At 43.7% G+C, this 24689-nt stretch overlaps 1 protein-coding gene across 1 annotated transcript in view; it reads right to left on the bottom strand.

Annotated features, from left to right (window-relative positions):
* SLC18A2 (solute carrier family 18 member A2) overlaps window positions 1–24689 on the bottom strand; it is a 90285-nt gene that overhangs the window by 45580 nt on the left and 20016 nt on the right. Inside the window, exons 3-8 of the mRNA XM_033940097.1 lie at window positions 23675–23733; window positions 16744–16827; window positions 9529–9621; window positions 4082–4171; window positions 3944–3987; window positions 3803–3863 (exon numbers count right to left, since the gene is read on the bottom strand). Of these exons, the coding sequence (XP_033795988.1) occupies window positions 3803–3863; window positions 3944–3987; window positions 4082–4171; window positions 9529–9621; window positions 16744–16827; window positions 23675–23733 (431 nt within the window). The remainder of the gene's footprint in view (window positions 1–3802; window positions 3864–3943; window positions 3988–4081; window positions 4172–9528; window positions 9622–16743; window positions 16828–23674; window positions 23734–24689) is intronic.

Below are 24689 nucleotides of genomic sequence, written 5' to 3'. Positions count from 1 at the left end.
GTTAGCCCAGGGGTAGGCAATTCCGGTCCTCAAGTGCCAGAGCCAGGTCAGGTTTTCAGGATTCTCCACCATGAATATGTATGAGATGAATTTGCATGCACTGCCTCCTTGAGATGCAAATGTATCTCATGCTTATTTATTGTGGATATCCTTAAAACCTGACCTGGCTCCGGCTCTCGAGGACCAGAATTGCCTACCCCTGGGTTAGCCTAATTTAAAAATGCTTTCATTATGCAGCAAAACTTATTTTCCCCAGGTGTAAATGGAGAAACAGAGAAAGGGTTTTTATATACCGCTTTTCTGTATTACAATCAAGTGGTTTATATATTATATATAGATACTTTTTCTGTCCCTAGTGGATTCAAAATATAATTCTGTAAAGAGAAAAGTGTCATGTGACCATGGCATAGCCAGGCCTAGTACTTTGGATGGGCCCTTCCATACCCCCACGCCCAGAGATATAAACAAAATAAATAAATCATTTATTTAGGATCTTTCCAAAAGATTTTAAGAAGATTGAGAATAGTTCAAAATGCTGCAGATCGATTGATATTTGGTCTGAAGAAAAACGACCACATTAGTCCATATTATTGATTATTGCATTAGCTAGCATTGGAAGCAAGAATACTATTTAAGTTTTCTTGTATTTGTTTTAAGCTGATTTCAGGAGAGTCTCCAATTTATTTGTTCCCTCACTTTGAATTTTATAGACCATCAAGGATTAGAAGAAGTTCCAGTTTATTTACCTATCCTAAGCCAAATGGTGTCAGATATAAGACCTTTTTTGAAAGGACCTTAGCATTTCAGACAGGCAAACTTCAATGTTGGCTCAGTGAATGTCTTCATCATGCCATGTCTTACTGTTCTTTTCGAAAATTAGTAAAGTCTGCTTTGTTTGACAAATTTATCACATAATTAGGCCTTCTTAACATTGTAATTATTTTACCATTTTTAATCTTGGTTTTTTAAAAATCTTATATGTACTTCGCTGATTGTTCAGTTTCTTACGCTGTAAACCGCCTAGAACTCTTGGGTAATGGCGGTATACAAGAATAAATTTATTATTATTATTAAATAAAGATTTTTTATACCCATCCAACATCTCGTACTGAGTCTACTTGACTACTGTAACATTGCCTATTTAGCAATTTCCCAAAAGAACATGCAGCGTTTACAATTGATGCAAAATGCAGCGGTCCAACTGATCTTTGGGCTGAGGAAGTTTGACCAGGTGACACCCTACTACCGGCAGCTGCATTGGCTGCCAATGGCGGCGCGCGTAAAGTTTAAATTTGCCTGCTTCTGCTTCAAAGCACTACACGGACTTGCCCCTAAATATATAACTGACCTTTTCATCTTCTCAGCCAACAGACACAAGAGAAGCTCACATTCCAACTTCGTTTCCCCCCCAGTGGGAGGTTGTAAACTGAAAAAACACCATGAACATCTTCTCTCGCACCAAGCAGCATCATGGGGTAAAGACCTAGAACAATTGCTTTCGCCCACTACTTATGAGGAATTTAGGAAACGTCTGAAAACACACCTATTCCTAAAGTATCTAGACAACTGATCCTCTCTTCTCTCTCCCCTCTATAGCGATTAATTTGTTCTATTGATCACTCTCTCCTCAACAATGGATTTCCTGACCTATTAATCCTCTTTCTTCCTCCCCTCTTAAAGTCAATCAATTTGTACCTTTGCTTAATCTTTGTAAACCGCATAGAACTTCACGGTATTGCGGTATATAAGCTGTTATTATTATTATTATCTTTTCCCTCTCTTCTACCTCATCCCGGCCTCTGCCCTCCTATCTCTCAATTTGTAGGGTTGCCAGATGTCTGGATTTCCCCAGACATGTCTGGACGGCTTTTCAAAACCCAACACTGGGTGGAATAATATCAACTACTTAAGTGGCCAGGCCTGGAGGTGGGTCTAGGGGTCCGGATTTTCCCTTCCCAGTACACCTTACATGTGTCCCCAGTGCCAGAGGCGATTCGTTTTTGCTGCCAGCAACAGCCCCAAAGGCTTTTCCTCTGCCACGTCCTGCCCTTGCTGATGTCACATCCTCGCTCCTGTCTTGCGGGTCGCGCCCGAAGACCAGCACTGACGGCAAAAAAGAATCACTGCTGGTGCTGGGGATGCAGGCAAGGTATATCGGGAGGGACAAATTGAGAGATAAGAGGGCAGATGCCAGGACGCTGTGGAGGGGAAAGGGTAGTGTGGTGCCTGAGCCCACCCGTAGCTACGTCACTGCATGTGACATGCTCCAGGGGAGAAAAAAAAAGCAGGCCAGCCGACATTGTCCAAGCAAGACAGAAAATATAGGAGTTTAGCCATTGAGAAAAGAACATTTTACAGTAAAATGCTGGCAGCAATACTATGGAATGGGAGGATTCTGGGTAGAGTTACCAGATTTTCTGTCTGGAAAATCTGGACCCGCCCCATCCCCGCCCTGGTCTCGCTCCAGGCCCACCCCCCACTGCCTGTTCTCGTCAGGCAGGACATCCAGGCTTGCGCAGTTGTGTTACGATGACATCATTGCGTTGTATCCACAGATGCGTGAATGCTCTACTTTGCGAAGGAAAGCTTTTCAAAACCCGGATAAAGTGCCCAGATAAACCCCCAGACATGTCCTTAAATGGAGGGCGTGCCCGGGGAAATCCAGACATTCTGTGTTACAATCAAGTAGTTTATATATTATATACATGCCCTAATTCTGGGTTCATCATATTTACTGATTTCCTCTGGACATAAACGGTCGCATCCTCTGAACAACTTAAGTTGGGATAGATTTATAAGTTTCTTTACCAGCTCTCTATAAATTAAACTTGCAGCATGATAACTTATGTGAAAGGCTGAAAACAAGCCAACTAGAAAGAACATCTAAATATGGCAGAACATACGAACTTAGTGGTAAAGAAGTGCTTTTTTGCACTATGGAAACTAAAGACTTTAAAAAATATTTTGATCATTTAGACTATCAGTGCAGGCACTAGTCTTATTCATACTGGATTACTGCAATACTGTTTATTTGGGAGCTCCAAAAAAAATCCTGAGAAAATTGAGAATAGTACAGAATACGGCTGTCCAATTGATATTTGGGTTGAAGAAAAATGACCATATTAGTCCTTACTACCGACTGTTACCTTGGCTCCCAGTGGAGGCACGAGTACTATTCAAATTCTCTTGTATTTGTTTTAAGCTGGTTTGGGGATTTGCCCCAACTTACCTTTTATCTCATTTCCCAACGAGGATAACTAGGAATTCCAATCTATTTGCTTATCCAAAAATTACTGGCTGCAGATACAAGACTTTTTGGGATAGGACTCTTGCATTTCAAGCAAGTAAGCAGCCGTCCTGGTGGGGTAATTGTATTGGTGGAGTTATGCTGCCTTATGGTGCATTTCGAAAAGTAATTAAGTCAGCGTTGTTTGATAAATTCATTTCTTAAATGTGGATATTACTGTTAACAAAATTTTACATTGAACATATTTAAGAAACTTGTTGTATTTTAATTATTTGTATTGTATTTCGCTGATTGTCCAGCCTTCTTTTGTGTAAACTGTCTAGAAATTGTTTGATTATGGCAGTATAGAAGAATAAAGTTATGTTATGTTATGTCATGTCACAAAAGAAGAATATTATTAAGACTTGCAAAAAGCAGAGGACAGAAGAGACCTGTTAATTGCAGATTAACGGCAAGAAATAATATATTTCCCCCAAAGGACTCTTACCTCAGGAGGCTATGAATACAAAATTATATATGCACACCTTTAAAAAGGTTATTAAGAAGCAGCCAAACCTGCAGCAATAATGATGTAGGGGTCTTTCAGGAGCGTGAACAATGATGTCCCGGTTTGACTCTGTAGAGAAGAGAGACAGCTGTGCATTAGGGCCAACAGGACTTCGCACTGCACAGAGAGGAATTTAAGGCGCCACTTACTTCAGGCTGGATCTTGGATGGTTGCAGAATGAAGAGCTGAAGGGCTGAAAAGAGACGAAATGTCTGACATGCTGGGCTGAGATTGGCTTGCGTCAGTCAGGCCTATTCACCTGCCATGACTGCAGCGAGATTACTCACCTCCATCCATTAGAGTCAAAGCGGCCAGCGCTATAAACGGCGCAGTTTTTCCAACGAACTCATACATCACACTTCCAAATGGAGGACCCACTGTGAAACAAAGACATTCAAGGTCACTATTACTGGAGAACACAACTCAAGTTATGCTTTTGTTTCTGATCATTCCATGTAGCTTCCACTGTCACCCTTGACCATCCGTTCCTCTACTGAACAGGTATGAACTCGCCAACGGTTCCTTTGTCTTTCCTGAAACCTTCTTATTTCCAATGTTCTCCATCTATGGAACTCAACCATGGCTGATTGTAACACATCTTCTCTTTTTCACATCATGGCAGAAACAGACCAACTGGCTCATCCAGTCTGCCCCACTTAAGAACATAAGAATAGCCTTACTGGGTCAGACCAATGGTCCATCAAGCCCAGTAGCCCGTTCTCACGGTGGCCAATCCAAGTCACTAGTACCTGGCCAAAACCCAAGGTGTAGCAATATTCCATGCTACCAATACAGGGCAAGCAGTGGCTTCCCCCGTGTCTTTCTCAATAACAGACTATGGACTTTTCCTCCAGGAACTTGTCCAAATCTTTTATTAAAACCAGCTACTCTATCTGCTCTTACCACATCTTCTGGCAACGCGTTCCAGAGCTTAACTATTCTCTGAGTGAAAAAAATTTCCTCCTATTGGTTTTAAGAGTATTTCCCTGTAACTTCATCAAGTGTCCCCTAGTCTTTGTAATTTTTGACGGAGTGAAAAATCGATCCACTTGTACCCATTCTATTCCACTCAGGATTTTGTAGACTTCAATCATATCTCCCCTCAACCGTCTCTTTTCCAAGGGTATATTCCAGCTGCCAGTAACAGAGCAGTCATTTAAAATGTTATTTAAAAGAACATGCTCATTAACGTAAAAAGAGTTCATTCATAGGTCGTGACTGTTTGGAGGCTCGCTTCTTATCCCAGCTGCCTGTAATAGAGCATGATTGCTTAGAGAATATTACATCTTGCCTGGTACTTTCTCACTTTATATGCTGCCCTCGTGGCCAAAGTGAACAGAAAAGATCCTAATTTTAAGGTTTCCCAAATCTGTTCTGATGACTCTACAACCAGTTGTGTTTGTAGGATATCCACGAGACAAACCTGCACGCATTGAAGACTCAGTATATGTACATTTATCTCTTGCGTATACGTTGTAGATCTCTATACACCCAACTGGTTGTATGCTTTCCCTGGTCAGATTTGGCACCCTAAATCCCAAATTATGAGAAACCAATAAAAACTTCAGCAGACTAATTCTAAGGATAACCTGCCCCTTTTAGGCAAACAATAAATCAATACATTCCCACCCCTCACCCAGATACACTTTTTGAATTGATTACTTGTTGGAGTGGCCGCAGGCTACTTCAGAAATAGTTCTTGAAGACTTTTCTTTGTTCTGGGGTGAATTATCAAGGTGGACCTGGGATACAATCAGTCTTCTTCATAAAGCCTCTCCTCTTGTATTCAACTTTGAGATATTTGTACCCCTGAAATCCTACAGCAGTAGCAATGGCTCCCTTAGTAACCCAACACCATCCAAGGCCCTTATGGAAGATACAAGTTTTAGATACCCTGGAATTGTCCACTCTTAGGAAGAGACATATACTCCGAAAAGGCGTTAAATATGCAATTCTAGGATTTACTGGGCAATGCCTCACCGAAACCCCCCTACTCCCAATTCTCCACAAAGGTAGGGTTACCAGACATCTAGGAAAACCCAGACATGTTCTCTTATTAGAGGACTGTCCAGGGTCCTGGATGGACTTTCCAAACCCGGCAGTTTGTCCCAGTTTTAGCTCCAGCCACATCTGGAGGGCAGCCACACATGATGTCACACATCCACACATGCTCCAGGCCCTCAGATGGAGCTGGAGCTTGTTGGGGAGGAAGAAAGGAGGTTGGTGGGGGTGGGGCTGGGGCAGAGCCAACAGCAGAACAGGGCGGGGCCATATGTCTGGATTTTTATGGCCTGAAAAATGGTAACTCTACACAAAGAGCACCCAGCTTCCTAATGATAAGGTCCACACTGGCATGAGGAACTCTGAAGGCTAAATTTGGTGTTTACTTTTAAATTTTGGATCTGTGAAGAATAAGAACACAGAACAGATAGAACATAAAATATCTGGCCTGTGGTCCCTAAATAAAATGTTCTTCTTCACAGATCTAGGACTTAAAGAGCAAAAAGAACACTTTTTGCCTAGCAGTTTGGTCAGCAGAGCATTAACATTAGAAATTGTTTTTACCATGGTTGGAGTCTGCCATGTTCTAAGAGTCTCTGGTTCCTCAAGCCAGTGTGAATCTTATCAATTGGAAGCAACTGGTCTCTGACCGGCTCTGTAGAAGGTTGAAAGATGACTGTGAAAATCCTAGAATTGCATGTTTTTCTCCTTTTGAGGGTATATGTCTCTTTCTAGGAGAGGAAACTTCCTGGATACCTAACACTTGGTACCTGCTATCTGCCACTAGATTAAAATCTTGGACAGTGGTGGGTCACTGATGGGATCCACTGCTACAAGAATTCAGGAGAGCACACGAGAGGAGAGGCTGGAGGAAGAGAGGGAAGGGGGGATGAGGGGAAAAAATGGAGGGAGGCTAGGAAGGAAGGAGCATGGGTCAGACCCAGTGGCGTAGCTAGGACTGAATTGACCACTGGCAGAAAAACTGAGATGGACACCTTGTTTAGATGGACAGATGGATGGGTCCTTTCTGCATCTGGCCAGTAGGCCTGCCTTCACTGGAATGTTGGGCCTGCCCTTTCCCATTGCATCTTGGGAGGGGCCTAAGGCTCTGATTGGCCTATATGCTTAAGATCCCTCCTGTAGGAGGGGCCTTAGGCACTGGGCCAACCAGAATCTTAGGTCTGTTTCCCAGTGCATTCTATGTGGGGTGGCCTCAGGGATCTGGCCAATTGGAATCTTAGGCCACTCCCAGTGCATCCCAGAATGCACTGGGAGACGGGCCTAAGATTCTGGTTGGCCCAGGTGCCTAAGGCCCCTCCTACAGGAGAGACCTTAAGCGCATGGGCCAATCATGGCCTTAGGCCCCTCCCCGGTGCAACCCAAAATGCATTCCAGTGAATGCAAGCCTTCCGACCAGACGCAGGAAGGACCCGTCCAGCCAGCCATCTAAACAAGGTTAGGGGGGTCCAGGTGGGCTTGGTGGTTCGAGTGAGTTACCTTTGGGGGGGTATCCAGCAGGAGGGACTGGGCATCCTCTTGCCGGCAAACTTTTGGGGGAGATTGGGCATCTCTCCTGCTGTGATCATTATGGGGTGGGTGTCACGATGGGTACGGGCAGGAGGGACTGGGCATCCCTCCTGCCACGATCGTTATGGGGGGAGGTTGCAGTGGGTGCAGGCAGGAGGGACTAGGCATCCCTCCTGCTGCGATTGTTACGAGGGCAGACAAGTTGCCTGGGCCGCTGAGCTTATTGCAGCAGCCGCGATCCAGAACTTATACGTGTTTTTACTTCGTCTAAGTCAAAACATATAAGTTCCTTCCAGGCAACGTGTTAAACTTTCAATTATCACTACAAGACGACTAAGTCTAGGTCAGCCCACATCCCGTCTACCTCCCACCCTAACCTCTCCTTGAAAAACACCACTTTTCACTCTTGGCGCAGAGTGGCAGTCAAAAGGCCTAAGCTGCTTTTTGATACGTCTAAAACCCATTTCGATTATTGGTACTTGGATGATCATCCAAGTGCCAATTTAGGCGGGTTTTTAGACGTATTTTCTTTTCAATTATGAGACCCATTTTTTTAGGACATGGCTAGTTCACACTGAGTTGGCCGTTACAGCAAGATGCCTGAGCATGCCCTGCTGTTCACCATTTTAAACGGTGCTAGGCATGCATTCGTGCTTAATGCAGCTACATAAATGGGCCCCGTAGGAACCTAAACAAAATTAAAATGTTTGAGCTTTACACCCCTAATCCCAAATCCCAAGGAATAGGTCCAACACCCCGAGAAAAGCACTAGCTCTTAAGCCGTCCTGACCTTTTCTTCTAAATGGTAATGGATGGCTGAGAGGTAATCTATAGGTTCAGATGATATAATCTTATGATTATTACTGATGTATGTGACTTTTTAAGATGTTCAAATCTGAATTGTGTATGTTATACTGTGAGCCGCCTTGGAAAAGGTGGATTAGAAATGTTTTAAATAGTATTTAAAAATACTATCTACCATTGGTCTTTACGGTCTCTATCAAAAGGGAAAGCTATATCTTTTTTTTATAATATTCTGACATTGACTGGGAACTCTTTTGGTCTTCAACAAACCGCCCACTTTTATCTTCTAGACTTTCACAATCAATGCTCTTTGTAATGTGGAATGCAATATGGACCCCATTTCGCATGTGAAAAGCCAAATTTAAACAAGATTCTATCTGCTGGAACTGTTTGAAAAAGGAAGGAACTCTTGATCATATGTTCTTCCATTGTACTCTGGTCCGATCTTTTTGGTCCAAAATCTGGAATACCATACAATCTATCACCAACTGCTCAGAAGAGATTTCTATGGACATTATAATCCTTCGATCTCAACACCCCTGTTTCGCGCAATCAAATTGTCCTCCTAAACTCATTGATACCATGTTTGTGACTGCTCTCATGCATATTCTGAAAAATTGGAAATCATCTTCGTTATTAGATTATACTTTTTGGTGGAACTCTCTATGTATGTACCACAGATTTGAATCATATGCATATGAAAAAAAAATTTCACTCCGTAAATCCATGAATTGGAAAAACAAAAAATCACCCTGGTCATTTTTAGATTCATATGTACATTCTACTATGTAGACACTCCTGTCTTCTCCTCTCTTTAAAAAAATTTTTTTTTTTTTTTTCTTTCTCTCTTCTTTTTTCCTCTCTCTTTCAATTTTTACTTTGTCCTATTTCACTTTCTATTGTCATACATCACCACAAACAAATCCAATACTCTGAGCTTTTCTTAATAATATGGGCCTTTATAATTAACTGTATATTAATGCAAAATGTTATACTACTTTTGTGTATTTGAATTGCTCCTTGTATTTTTTAAAATACTGAATAAAAATTTATTGAACAAAAAAAAAAAAGAAATGTTTTAAATAAAGAAATCCTTTTGAAACCTGGCTATGCTAAGTGCTTTGATCACATCGTCTAGCAATCAATTCCAGTGTTAAATTGTACATCAATTTGGCTAGAGAGAAGGAAAAGCAAAGAAATGAACACACAAGGAAAACCCTGTTTCTCCCAAAAACAGACAAAAAAAAAAAAGGCAGAGGCCCTTTTACTAAAGATCGGTGTGTGCTAACGTGGGCAATAGGCATAAAATAAGGCCTGCAGCGTTTAGCGCATTTTAAGAGGGCTCCAAAGCAAACTACATATATTAGTCCTTTACAGCTGTAAGAGTGGCCCCAGCACTAACCTAAGACTCCTAGGGCAAGACCTCCAAGGGCGACCCCCATGGCGTTGCCTCTCTCCTGGTCATCCGTGTAAACGCTGGCCAACAGTCCCATTCCTGCAGAAAAACACATGATTAGATTCTCAGGCCGCTTCCTCTTAGAAGGGATGGAGACATATTTTGCTTTTCAATGGCAGCCTCCTGATTATTGACAAATATATAGTAACGTAGTAGATGACGGTAGCTAAAGACCCGAGTGGTCCATCTAGTCTGCCCAACCTGATTTAATCTGAAAATTTGTTGAGGGAGGGGGGTTCTTCTTTTCCTTAGCTATTTCTGGGCAAGAAGCAGTGAACAGGACCAAAATGTTCTTTCCTGATCTTGTGGAGAGAGGTCATTTGGCTGCCTTCGCATGAATTGTGTTAAGATTTTACTCGTCTACGTAAATGTCAGAACCAAACATGAAACTTCTCAATTTGGATACACTGACTTTAAAACCTTTCTCTCTCTCCTCTTGTAAAATATTCAATTGTGGAATTGAAATCCTAACCACTTAATGATCTGTGATGGCCCTGAGCGTTAAAATCAGACTTATCCATGTTTTTCTACTTCTATGAGCAAAAACATTTGGAACCAATCATATTTTTCGTTTGGGATTTTTTTTATCGATGCAAGTTTGAAAACACATTTCTCGTTACAGAAAGGGAAATCAAGGAAAGAAAGCATTTGAAAACAAAAACATCCGGGAAGAAGTATCAAGAACTAACATTTCAGATTGAACTGGGTCTATAAACGTGTAACTAGTGCCCTGATATCTGATGCAGTTACAGGACTGGAGAAAAAGAGGACATGTCTGGGAAAATTTGGACGTCTTGTAACCCTATGGAGGGGGAGTGCGGTCATATCTTGTTACCTGGGACAAGAGATAGTTAAGTGACTTTGCCCAAAGTCACAAGGAGCTGCAGTAGGAATTGAACTCGGTTCCCGTGCACTAACCATTAGGCTACTTCATGGAAGTCCTTCGATTCTCACCATTTCCCAAATGTTCTCCAGGGTTACTGTCCCATGTATAGGGAGCCCTTGTCCACATACCTTCTGGCCTTGCACTAACAGACCACCCATGTGCCTGAGAGAACATAGGGCCAGGATCTTGTGCCCTTTGTAAAAAATCTTTAAGTGTAAAGGAAACTAGAGCCCTGAAATTAATACCTGCCAAGATTGTTTTCCTATATTGTGTATGTTTATATTAGGATGGAGGTGTAATATAAATGAAATAAATAAGTGAATTAAAGCACAAGCCTGACCCATCAGATCAACATCCCAACTGTTCCCCCTGTGCTCCAACCATACAAACCATAACAATCAGCTTATATACCGCAGGAAAAAAAAATTGTGACTAAAGACGAACAGGAACAGAAGAAAAAAGGGGAGGAACTACAATATTTTTGAGAAAAGAGAACATTCAAGGGATTAACAGTAGGGAGGGAGGCAATATTACATTAATCAAGCTGACTGATCATGAGAGATTGTACCAAAATTCTAAATGATGATACATCAAAATATGCCCTAATAGATCACAGCTTCCAAAGGGTAAAGAAACCCTTTCTAATCAAAGAATCCACCTGGTTCTTCATAATCAGACCCTGACCAAGTATTACACCCAAGATCTTAATGATGGCAGATAAAGGCCATGGCAGAAGGCTCCAGACATAGAGCTCCCTTTCGACAGCTCATCAGTTCACCTCTAGCCAAATACCTGGGGACCTCTGCTCATCATAGTAACATAGTAGATGTCGGCAGATAAAGACCCAAATGAAGATCGGAAGAAGTTATCCTGCCGTTGTATCAGGCGATGGTGCGTCCGCATCTGGAGTACTGCGTCCAATATTGGTCGCCGTACCTTAAGAAGGATATGGCGATACTCGAGAGGGTTCAGAGGAGAGCGACACTTTTGATAAAGGGTATGGAAAACCTTTCATAAACTGAGAGACTGGAGAAACTGGGGCTCTTTTCCCTGGAGAAGAGGAGAATTAGAGGGGATATGATAGAGACTTACAAGATCATGAAGGGCATAGAGAAAGTAGAGAGGGACAGATTCTTCAAACTTTCGAAAACCACAAGAACGAGAGGGCATTCGGAAAAGTTGGAAGGGGACAGATTCAAAACCAATGCTAGGAAGTTTTTCTTCACCCAACAGGTGGTGGACACCTGGAATGCACTTCCAGAGGGTGTGATAGGACAGAGTACGGTATTAGGGTTCAAGAAGGGATTGGACAATTTTATGAAGGAAAAGGGGATAGAGGGGTATAGATAAAGGACCTGGACCTGTTGGGCTGCTGCACGAGCGGACTGCTGGGCGTGATGGATCTCTGGTCTGACCTAGCAGAGGCACTTCTTATGTTCTTATGTCTATATAGTCTGCCCAACCTGATTCAGTCTAAAAATTCTTTGGGGTTTTTTTTTTCTTCTTAGCTATTTCTGGGCATGAATCCAAAGCTCTGCCCAGTCCTGTTGTTAGGTTCCAACTACTGAAGTCTCCGTCAAAGCTCACTCCAGTCCATCTACACCAGGGGTGTCAAAGTCCCTCCTCGAGGGCCGCAATCCAGTCGGATTTTCAGGATTTCCCCATTGAATATGCATGAGATCTATTTGCACGCACTGCTTTCATTGTATGCTAATAGATCTCATGCATTTCATTGGGGAAATCCTGAAAACCCGACTGGATTGCGACCCTCGAGGAAGGACTTTGACATCCCTGTCATTGAAGCCCTCCCCAGCCCATCCTCCACCAAACAGCTATATACAGACACAGACCGTGCAAGTCTGCCCAATACTGGCCTTAGTTCTTCAATATTTTTTAATATTCAATTTTTTCGCCTTTAGATCTTCGGACACTTATCACCCCAAGGTCCCTCTCCCCGTCTGTGCATATCAGCCTCTCCCCTCCCAGCATATACGGCTCCTTCCATTGTTAATCCCCAAATGCATTACTCTGCATTTCTTTGCATTGAATTTTAGTTGCCAGGCATTAGACCATTCCTCTAACTTTTGCAGATCCTTTTTCATATTTTCCACTCCCTCTTCGGTGTCTACTCTGTTACAAATCTTGGTATCATCTGCAAAAAGGCAAACCTTTCCTTCTGACCCTTCAACAATGTCACTCACAAACATATTGAACAAGATCGGCCCCAGCACCGAACCCTGAGGGACTCCACTACTCACCTTTCCTTCCTCCGAGCAACTTCCATTAACCACCACCCTCATCAGAATGCAGGTTGTGTGGGGGGGGGGAGGGTTGGGAATTTAACAACACTCTGGGCTCCCCTGAAGAGTGTGCTTCTCTGGTCTCGTGCACGACACTAGCAGACAGAGGGAGCCAAATAGTGATCGATAGACCCCTCAACCATCGATACATGCTGCAGCAACACCAAAGACCTTCCTCTTTAGAGACAACACACCTGATGGAGGAATTACATTATTTATGTTTTAGTGTCCCCTTTCACAATCACTTTCTTTTGGAACTCCTGTGAGCTTCCAGCCCAGGCAAGAATAGGGCTTGGATCTGGCCCCATAATCCCATGTTTAAAACTACTTGAGATTTTCCCCCCTCAGCATTTCTGGCCTGGGCATGGCTTTTTTTCCAGGGCTCCTTCAGGAAGCCTTACATGATGAGCCCTTACTCTGGCATGAGGAACCACCTTCTCTCTCTCTTCTTCGGATATTGAACTGGGCCCCTTAGAGACAGACTGCAGCTGAGCTACCGGGCTAATCCCTGCACCTTCCCTATTCCAAGTTATCGGAGCAACATTTCTGAATCCAATACTGTCTCTTCGCTCTAGTTCAGGATCAAGAACTTCTGTACAGTGGCTACGTCCCGAGAAAGGTGGCTGCGTGTGTATATTTGAAGTGCTATGACTTTAACTGAGTTGATTTCCTGTACGCTGAAAGGCATTATCATTTTTCTTCTCTTGTGACCTGAAAGAAGCTTTCTGTGGAAATCCTTCAAGACCAGCTCAAGGGACGTAGAAGCTGCAGGTGGTAAAAGCAAAGAGCAGAGACTTGGGTAACTGCGGAGTGTACACACCGCTGACCTTTAAAACTGACAACACCAACTTAAAGGAACCCTTGAAGATCGGAACAATCTATGAGGAAGAGAGGCTGTGGGCAAATTCACTTTTACTATAAAAAATGGAAGAAAGGCTCTGTTTGCTAGGACACTAACAGATTCTTCATTCTACATACACTTTCTCTGCGTATCCTTAAAGAACTGGGTAATCCTAATTTAATTATGAACAATCACTGCTGAAGCTCCTCACCAGACACTGGTTCACAAACGTCCCAGCTCTTCTGCTGACATCATAGGGTTTGTGCATCTCTATTGGCTCCCCATTTCCTTTGTTGGATATCCAAACAAACTCTAGTGTCATCAGAAATGTTCTCTCTATTCAGGACTGGGATTTTAGGAAGGAAAATATATGTTGCCAAGTGCATGGAGGTCGCAAAGTGGGCTATGCAGCCAAATGAAATTGGTCACGTATCAAAGAAAGACAAAACTGGAAGAGATCTCATTATCGAGAACAATAGAAATAAGGATGCTCGAGACATCTCAAGAGATCACCTAGAATTATAGAGAAATAAGGTGTGAAGAAACCTTACAAGATCATCTAGAACCATTGAAAGATAGTCCCTGAAGATACTTCAGAAGTTCATCTAGATATCTGCTTGCTTCATAGTAAACGATGCCATCCATCCAGTCTGTCCAACAGTCAATCCGGATGTCTGGTAACCCTAATAAGGGCTATCATAGTAGGGTACAGGGAATATTTTGCTATTCCTGGAGGGCTCCCCACACAATGTTGTGTTGTGGTAGCAATCCACCTGCTTCAGAAGTCATGTTATCTGCAAGAAAACAGGTAAACTCTGCCATATCAATGTATCACATACAGTCCCAAGTTACTCACAGGAACTGCTCACAAGGGATAGGGATTGGGACTTCTATACCACCTTTTTGTAGTTTTACAACCACACTGAAAGCAGTTTACAAACAGGTACTTCAAGCATTTTGCCTCTCTGTCCTGGTAGGCTCACAATCTATCTAATGTACCTGGGACAGTGGAGGATTAAGTGACTTGCCCAGGGTCACGAGGAGCAGCATGGGGTTTGAACCCACATCCTCACCCTTCTCAAAAACATTAGTAAGTTAAGCACCTCAGTGCCTTGTAATAGCCCTCTCCCCGATAAATAAATATGCAAGAACCATTAAGAAAGAAAAGTATGAGTAGCCACAAATCCAGCGCCATCTGTTGGTCAGACTCATAACGCAGTGAACTGAGTCCCAGAGGGAACCAAGCTCTCACCCTCTTAACTGAGGATTACTCCTGGAAGAGAAGCTAAGCACAGGGGGAAATCCCTGAGTTCATGGCATCATAACCCAACAAAGGCTGGTTCTGTCTGGAAGTTCAAAGGGCGACAGAGGAAACTGCCATGACAAAAAAGGGAAGAGTGACCAGTAGCTCAGATTTTTAATAAGGTTCCCAGTTAAATTCTATTTATGCTTTTATTAATTCATTAGGATTTATTTACTACCTTTTTGAAGAAATTCACCCAAAGTAGCATAAAGAAATTATAACCCAGACACAGGCAATAAACAATTACAGCAGTAAATATGCTGAAAATTTTAACACAATACACACAAAGGCCCTGATTCTATAAATGATGCCTACTCTTAGGCTTGTTCGACATGGTTGTCAGTCAACCACTAGGCACACGCCTAGTGGCACCTAAGTAGTCTTAGGCACCAATAGGCATTAAATCCTTAGGCGTACTCCCATTTAGGCCTGGCTTATCTTGGCCATTCCCAAACTGCCTTGAATCCACCCCTAACCAAGCCTACTTGCCATGTAGGTGCCAGTAGACACCTTGGTGTAGACATCTACCGAGTTAAGCAGCTTCTGGCAAATTCATTTTTTAAAATTGATTTTTAAAGGCACTTTCAATTATCAGTACCAGACGTCCCAATTTACTCGGACATGTCTAGGCGTCTGGACGGCTTTTCAAAACCTGGCACTTTGGGTTTTGTAAAGCTTCCAGCTCAGGACCACGTTGGGAGCACATCCGGGCATGCGCGGATGCAATACGGTGATGTCACATGGATGCGTGTGATGTCATCGCATCACAGCTGTGAATGCGCGGATGCCCTCCCGACTCGGCTCCAAGCACGAAAACAGATTGTGGGGCGGGGCTGGGGCAGAACGGGGCGTGACTTGGGTGGAACGGGGGTGGGGCTGGGTAGAACTAGGCGGGCCTGCGGGTGGAGCCACGGGTACGGATTTTACAGTAGTAAAATCTGGTAACCCTAGATTAAGCCAATTAAAATAAATTAGGGGGGCCTTTTACTAAGGCGTGTTTGCCATTTTAGTGCATGCTAAAAATTAGCACAAGCTAAACGCTAATGTGTTCATTGTATCCTATGGATGCGTTGGCGCACGTTAGCGCTAAAATGACTATCGCGCCTTAGTAAAAGGACTAGTTAGTTTGGCACCTAGATTGGCATCTTTTACAGCATCAGAGCCAAAAAGGTTTTAATGACGGCATACGGTATAAAAAGTTTATGGAAGTCAACAAAATCTGAATCCAAATCTTATGCATTCTCTAGTCTGGGTACTAACGATACATTGCAATAATCATCCTCCCTACCTGAAAGGAGGAAAAGCTTAGTTTCTTTCACTCTCCTTTTCTGGGCTTGTTTCTTGTCATCCAGTGCCCCTGTTGTAAGTACCGAAGCTTCTGCCACTTATTATATTACCTTCTGCGACAGATGTTCTGAGCACTTTCTTCTACAGATGTGCAAAAATGTTTGCTTCCAGAGCAAAAAGTGCAAACCCGAGTTTTCACCCACCCAAATGATTCTCCAAAAATATAATTAGACTTATATTTTTTTCACCCCAAATGTATACAAGGCAGATTCTCAACAGCTTCGTCTATTTCACGGAATTATTTGCAAGAATCTGTCAATTTCATTTCGGTTTCATGACAAATGTTAGCAGAGTTAGTAACTTAATAAAAATGTCTGTGAAAGAGGCAGAAACAGTCAGTTCCCTTGAGGCCTTCTGCAAAGGAGCCAATGACCTTGACAGCACATTGCTCCTTGTGCCAATGACCTTGACAGCACTTTGCTCCTTGTCAGCTGCTGTAGCTGGGATGGTGCTGAATGATTACCAGATTTTTCCCATACCGTACCTGCCACTGATGAACAGGAGGAGCCGATTCCTTGCAGAGACCGTGCGATGAAGAGCAGGGCATAACTTCCCGCAAATGCGAACACTGCAGGGAGACCAAAGTGACAGTTTGTAAACTTTTACCCTACTTCATTTATGCAGCATTTCACGAGTCCTTCCTCAGTGCTGCAGCTACCTTTGCTAAATGTTCATCCTTGGGTTCTGCAGGTCAGAACCACACACATATATCTCAGGTCCAGTCAGTGGCATAGCAAGGGTGAGAGGCACCCGGGGCGGTGGAACTTCTCCCCCATCACCCCCATTCTCTCCTTCCCCATCCCCTCCTGCCACGCACCTCCTTAACGTTCCCGGTGCGAGCAGCAACCCCAATCTGCTGCTCATGCCAGTGTTGGCTCTTCCTCTGATGTCACTTCCTAGGTGGGTCCAGGAAGTGATGTGAGAGGAAGAGCCAACACTGGCAGAAGCAGCAGGTTGGGGTTGCTGTTTGCGCTGGGAACATTAAAGAGGTATGGGGGAAAGGAGAGGGCAGAGAGAAGGAGGAGCGCCACTGCCCCCATCAGACCCCCCCCCCCCTTACTACGCCACTTGGTCCAGTAGGGTGCTGTAAATGGAGCCTATCCTGGATATGATGAGGGTTTGGGGGCAGAATTTGAGAGGTCTGTGCTCATAAATACCGAATGAGAAAGACACCCCCTGATAACCAGGATGCAGCAGATAAAACCATGAACTCTCCACTCTGCCTCAGGTAGCTCCTTCCTAAGGTTACCAGATTTTCTGTCTGGAAAATCCGGACCCCCTAGGCCCGCCCAGTCCCACCCTGTCCTCAAAAGGAGGATGTGTCCGGGGAAATCCAGACATCTGGTGACCCTACTCCTTCCTCTTTATGCTGTTTGGAAAGGAGGGATTTGTACACACCATATAAATGCCACAAAGTGGAGAATTAATCAAGGGGCCCTAACTAATTAGCATGCGCTAAACGCTAAGACAACCCTTAACATGTAGGCTCCGATTCTCTGTAGGCCCCGATATTGGGGGCTGCCGATCGTGTGTCAATCTCTTGCCACTTCCGGCTAAGACAGACACCAGAAATGTAGGCCAGGGTTTTCCAGGCCAATCTTTCTCATGAATTGCGCCTACGTAGGTGCTTTCGGATGCCTCTTCCAGCATTGGTCACGCCTATAGTGGTGTTAGGTGCTGATAGGTTCCTCTGGAGGTACCGCTAGGCATTTTTGTTGAATTCTTTATTGATTTTCAAATTTTGACAGTGCAATACAACTATATTAAACATGAGCATTCTACATAACGCACTTAAAATACATAAAATTAATCCATTACCCATCCTTTTCTCCCTCCCTTCCTCACATAACTATTACACTGCATATGCATATATTATTGCAATATTATGGATAAATACCTTCCCCTCCCCCCACCCCACCCCCCTGGATGTGTAAGGAATCTGTAAAAAGGGAGATTCCTGACATTCATTGCCATCCAGATGATTACACGTAACTGGAAGAGTTACGACAGACTGAATTACACATTTTGGGCAAATATTTGTTCCACGTATAAATATGAGAGAATGAATGCGGAGTGTTTGGGGTCTAGTATGATATTCAATAAGGTGTGGAGCCCATTGACTGCATATGTTGACCGGTAGGCATTTTAAATGTAACGTTAATTGCCTTTTCAAACGGCATTTTTCAATTAACCTAGCTGCCGATAGGGCACCGTTTATGGACTTCCCCCCTTAGTGCGTGCTAATCATTAGCATCCACTAATGCGATTAGTGCCCCTAGATGAATTCCTCCCTAAAATGTGTTTTACTCACTGTGAAGAGGTCAGGCCCTGCCCGATGCAATTTTGAGGAAGCTTTTCAAAAGCCAGACAAAGTGCCGAGTTTTGAAAAGCCGTCCGGACCCCCTGACATGTCATTGAAAAGGAGAACATGTCCGGGGAAATCCAGACACCTGGTATGCAAATGTATCTTATGAATATTCATTTTGGGGCTGTTATGCCCAAGGCATGGCAAGTAGTCACTTTGGCTATTAGGAGTGAATCTTCATGTCTGCTTGCTTTTTAGCTGCAATCCTTGCCTTACATCTGTGCCAGACAATTAGGCAGCTTTACAACTTACTTTCATGAGAGCAAGTTGTTTATCAATTTGTATCATATCTCTTATACTGTTTCATGTCTTGCCGAGGAAGGTTTCTCATGGTACTGCAATTAGGAAGGGCCTGAACACATTCCATTTGTGAAAGTTAGGAGATAAGGGAGACACCTGTTGTTACTGCAGAAACAGCAGTGTCTGTGTGTGTGTGAGAAATTCAGCGCTTTCTGTGCTATAAAAGACTGAGAGTCACAGACTGGACTTTGAATCTTGCTGCAGCTGTGGGAGAGCTGTGGACTGTACCTTTCCCTTGATCGTCTAGATTCCCGATCAGTATTGGAGAGGGGCGTGGCAGACATGGTGAGGTATTCTATTCGGTGTATATAGATATTTTCTGCTTATATCTTGTATATTATCTGATGTCTATCTGCATTATTTGGTATTATCTGATGTGTATGCAATAAAGAATCATATTACTCTGAAGCTTTGTTGGAGGTGACTTCTACATACCCTTGTTAGATAAATACGTGGCAGAACAGGGGCCTCTGGGTGATTGATGTTTGGCGCCACTGATTTAAACAGAGAAGTGGACTGACAATGTTCTATATTATATTAAGATGGACGTCTCATGGTAGCATCTAGGGGAATTTCTGCCTCTTCCCCCTAACTCCAATAATGTTATCACTGTTATTTAGAAATGATGGACCCCTGTGGGGTTTTAAAAAAATGATTTATTTCTAATCTTTCATAAACACATTTCAAGCACAGAAGGTGAAACTAGGGTCCTAGAGGACTTTCATGTCCCCCATGAGTGCTATTTAGCGGTATATCAAAATTAAAGTGTAACAATAAAACACTGTTGACCAGCCTGATCTAGCTTTAATCCGTGTTTAATAGGCTGCTTATATCTTTAAACCTGAAAACCAATTTCAGGATCCCAGGTAAAGGTTCCTGGAACCACATCCCCTCCTCATAAGATCTATCTGCAGACTTTCTCATAAAGCAGATCCATGAAGGTTGTGTTCAGAAATCATAAGGACGCCTTCACAGACACCTGTACCCTTCACACCCACCCCCTCCCCACTGTGTTTTATATAACAGTTAGAAGATGGATAATAAATTTTCAAACTCTTTAGGGATGTAGGGATATCGATTCTGAGCAGATTTTTCTATAGTACCTGCATGGAAATTCAACTGAAAATTAACAAAGACTCTTCATCTTACTATAATTTTCAAAGGCTTCCAAATGATGATAAACTAATCATATCTATTTATTCATTCCACAGAGCTTGATATAGTGCAATGGGAACCAACAATGGCATCACAAGAATGTAAGTCCTTCACTTGTGTTCATCTCATATAATTCATAAGAACCTAAGAATAGCCTTACTGGGTCAGCCCAATATCCTGCTTCTAGCAGTGGCCAATCCAAGCCACAACTAACAAACAGAAAGCAAAAGAGTAGCAACATTCCAGAGCTCATATTGTGATGTCATAATGCCTCATTCCACTAATGCCTAGGAGCCAATCTCATCAGTGATGTCACAATGGCTTGACTCTCCTATAATTGGCTCACATAAGAATAACCATACAGGATCAGACCAATGGTCCATCGAGTCCAGTATCCCGTCTTCATGCTGGTCAATCCAGGTCATAAGTACCTAGCTAGATCCCAAGTAGTAGGAACATTCCAAGAATGTCCAGATCTTCAATTGTTTTTCCAATCACACTCATATAAGCCAATTATCTTATAGATATCCCCAAGCCAGAATCAATCCTATTATTTCCATATCAGCTATAGCACTCCATAGCACATCTAAGGTCACCATAGCTGGGCTTACAAGTGTCATACTAGGATCAATCATGAAAGAATCTTCTCCCTTTGGTAACCCCTACTTTACTCCAGTTTCACCAGTGGGTCTAGTCGTCATTTGCCCTGGTAGAGATGAAGCAAGAAATTGTAGAGATATATCCCTTATGGAGGCCTTAATTCATTGAACATTTTTAGGCACAACCCTACTACACACCAAGTGGGCCTCGTTTCCTCTGCAATATCAGGAAGTTCTTTGGGAAACTTACACTGACTCTACCAAAAAGGGCAATATTGTCTTAAGCAAGCCTTCAGCCTTGTGTCATCTTCAGTTTTCAGCCTTGAGCCCCAGTCCAGGGGGAAAGGGGAGAAATATGAAGAGAGCGGGTCCTCTCTTTTATAGGAAGCAAAATGCTTTTTTGTTTGGGGGGGTGAAAGCTCTGCCCTAGACCCCGCTCCAGACCCTGCCCAAGCTCCGCCCTACCCCCATAATAATAATACCATTTGTAAATGCCATTTCTTCCATTCATTTTTCATATACACACACTATAATCTTATTAACAATGCACAATGGTAACCACAAAATTAAACTACACAAAGCACATTCTTTTCCCCTCCCCACCCCTGCACAACATTTCTTCCTCTCTCCTCCACCCCTATGTGCAACGTCTCCCTCTCTCTCACTGTCCACCATCTCTCTCTCTCTCTCTCTCTCTCATTCCTTCCCTTGCTGCAAAGGGAGTGGGGAAAGAGAGAGTGAGGAGGATCCAGGGGGCATCTCTCCCACCCCCTCTATTGCCACATCCAACATTTCTCCCTCTGTTATCCCCCAGACTGTGTGCATCTTTCACCCCTGCCCAACAGCCCCATGCCCAACATTCTATCACCCCTCTCCAGCTCCATGCCACCTCTTCCTCCATTCACTCTACACCATGGCCAACATACCTCCCTCTTGCATCCATTTCCATCTGTCCCACTGTTCCCTCTCCAGCACCCCATCCAACATTTCTCCCTCTCATCTCTCACTACCTCACTCCTCTCCCATCACCATGTCCATCAATTCTCCTCTTTCTTCCTTTCCCCATGTACACCATCTCTTTCCCTCTCACTCACACCCATTCTCAACAATTCTCCCTTTCTATTCCCTCCCCCACCTCGTTTTCACTCCACTGCGGCCCGTCCTGGGGTCACTCAAAGCCAATGAAGATAGGCACCACCAAAACCAGTTTTTCCCCCCTTAAAATCGGCTGATAATTTAGCATGACAACAAATCGGTCGGTCGTGAAGTCGTTGACATCGTGTTCAATAAATTGTACTGTTCGCACTTTTCAGCCAACGTGCTTTAATCACTGACAGTGTGAAACAGGACTTTGCTTCAAAGCTGTTGAACAGACCAGTGCCCGTACAGTCTCGTTGGGTAAACTGAAGCACGTCACTGGGAGACTTGGTCGGACCTGAATCACATTTCCTCTTTCACGCTCTTGCTATTACCAATGAATGGTATGTTTGGAATTTAAATAGCTTCTTCTATCAAATCAACTTCTCTTTATCTTCCTTCCCCTGGTATATCTACCATGTGGTTTGTTTCCTTGTTTTGGGGAGTAAACTAGGTCACTCACATAGTCATTCAGATTTTCAGCATATCTTCAGTGAACATGCAAAAGATTAATTTCTTTGTTATATCTCCATTGTATGGAAAATAATCTTATTCGTATTTAAGTGAGGACCCTGAGCACTTGGCAGACTGTAGAGACACCTAGACAGGTTTGGAGGCCCTGAAGTAGCATCTTTCCGCTACACCCCACCACACTCGCGCCATCCCTCCTCCCCCACCCCATAGCTCAGTATTATCTTCGTTGGCGCGAGCAACTTCTGCCTGTTGCTCACGCTAGCCTGGTTCCCCCTCTGAATCACTTCCGGGTTACAGAGTCAGGAAGTGATGTCAGAAGGAAATCCAACGCTGACGCGAAGAGCATGCTGGTGAAGATTTAGATGTACGTGGGGAGGGAGAGCACAAATATGGCATGGGGGGCGAGAAGGAACAGGGAGGCGGTGCAGAAGGAGTGGGGGCATGGGGAGTGCTTCCTACCCTTACTATGCCACTGTCCCCAGCCAATTTGTATGTTTGATTTACAAGCAAGTCCATAATGAGCTAGGAGTACTAAGACAGACATGGGGAAAGTCTCTACTTATCCCTGGGGTGGGTAGCATGGAATCCTCATACTCTTGGATTCTGCCAGGTACTTGTGGCCTGGATTGGCCACTGTTGGAACAGGATACTGGACTTGATGGACCTTTGGTCTGTCCCAGTATGGCAATTCTTATGTTCTTATATGAGCCCAAGTCTAGGACAATCAAACCATTGTGACATCACTGATGAGTTTGGCACAAAGGCATTGGTGGAATGAGGCATTATGACATCACAATCTCAGCTCTGGAATGTTGCTACTCTTTGGGTTTCTGCCAAGTACTTGGGACCTGGGTTGGCCATTGTTGGAAACAGGATACTGGGCTAGACAAACCATTGGTCTGACCCAATATGGCTGTTCTTATCTTCCTATGTGTGTTCATTCAGGACTCATTAAGATGCAATTAGTCGTTCTGCTATGACTCTATGGTAGAATAATTAAGGATAATATACTATATATGAAATGTGACCTATGCTTACATTTGGATTTTTTTAAAAAAATCACCACTTTCTACTTAAACCCCTAGTGCAGGGGTGTCCAATGTCGGTCCTCGAGGGCCACAATCCAGTCGGGTTTTCAGGATTTCCCCAATGAATATGCATGAGATCTATTAGCATACAATGAAAGCAGTGCATGCAAATAGACCTCATGTATATTCATTGGGGAAATCCTGAAAATCCGACTGGACTGCGGCCCTCGAGGACCGACATTGGACACCCCTGCCCTAGTGGTACTTCACCCAGCCTAGTGCCATTCATACCCCCTCATCCCGCCATGAACCTGCATCATTTTCCCTCAAAATAAAGCCAGAAAGTCTTTCACTTACTGATGGTGGACAGGAACATGATGCAGAATCCTACGAACAAGGGGAGCTGGTATCCTATCCTGCAAAGGAAGGACAAAGAAGAGCTGTGAGTGCTGTTGTCTTTTGCATACTTCTATGCCAGGGGTGTCAAAGCCTCTCCTTGAGGGCCGCAATCCAGTTGGGTTTTCAGGATTTCCCCAATGAATATGCATGAGATCTATTAGCATACAATGAAAGCAGGGCATGCACATAGATCTCATGCATATTCATTGGGGAAATCCTGAAAATACGACTGGATTGCAGCCCTCGAGGAGGGACTTTGACACCCCTGTTCTATTCGGTGTGACTGACTTTGGGAAACCAGCGCCTCTCACCGTTGTCAGGGTAGCGTTGGCTCCTTTTCACCAGGCCTCCTTTTCCTATCCACTTTCACCACTCGCCATGTAACTAAGGCCAGTTCCTCATATAATTTGTCTTCAGTTCAGCCACCCAGTTACTTATCCGAATTATCTTTATCTTACCCGTCTTGCATGTCCATGTGGCCCCGATGCACAAAGGGCTGTCCGTGGATGCTACCAATCGTCGCTAGCAACCATTGAAAATCCTATGCTAATGCATTACAAGTTGCTCATTAATATTCTAATGAGCACTCTGTGTAATGTACAGCATGGAAATGCATCGTTTCACGTGCCGTGGCGTAGTAAGGGGGAGGGGCCGTCCTCCCCAGGCGCTGTCTTGGTGGGAGCGCTGATACCCGTCCTCCTCTCCACCCCCGCTCCTTCCCTGTTGCGCGTGTGCGTTCATTCCCTTCAAAAAGAGTGACCAAGATAGTAAAAGGGATGGAACTCCTCTCGTATGGTCTCCTCAAAGTTTAAAGAATGCCCCAATTGTCATCCTTTAATACCCCATCATAAGGCTTATGGGGACAGACTTAAAGATCTCAATCTGTACACTTTGGAGGAAAGGCGGGAGAGGGGAGATATGTTTAAATACCTACGTAATGTAAATGCGCATGAGTCGAGTCTCTTTAATTTGA

Source organism: Geotrypetes seraphini, chromosome 4 (genome assembly GCF_902459505.1).
Source record: "Geotrypetes seraphini chromosome 4, aGeoSer1.1, whole genome shotgun sequence".
Classification (NCBI taxonomy): domain Eukaryota; kingdom Metazoa; phylum Chordata; class Amphibia; order Gymnophiona; family Dermophiidae; genus Geotrypetes; species Geotrypetes seraphini.
The sequence above is the reverse complement of the archived record's forward strand: the minus strand, read 5'-3'. Positions and strand labels throughout refer to the sequence as shown.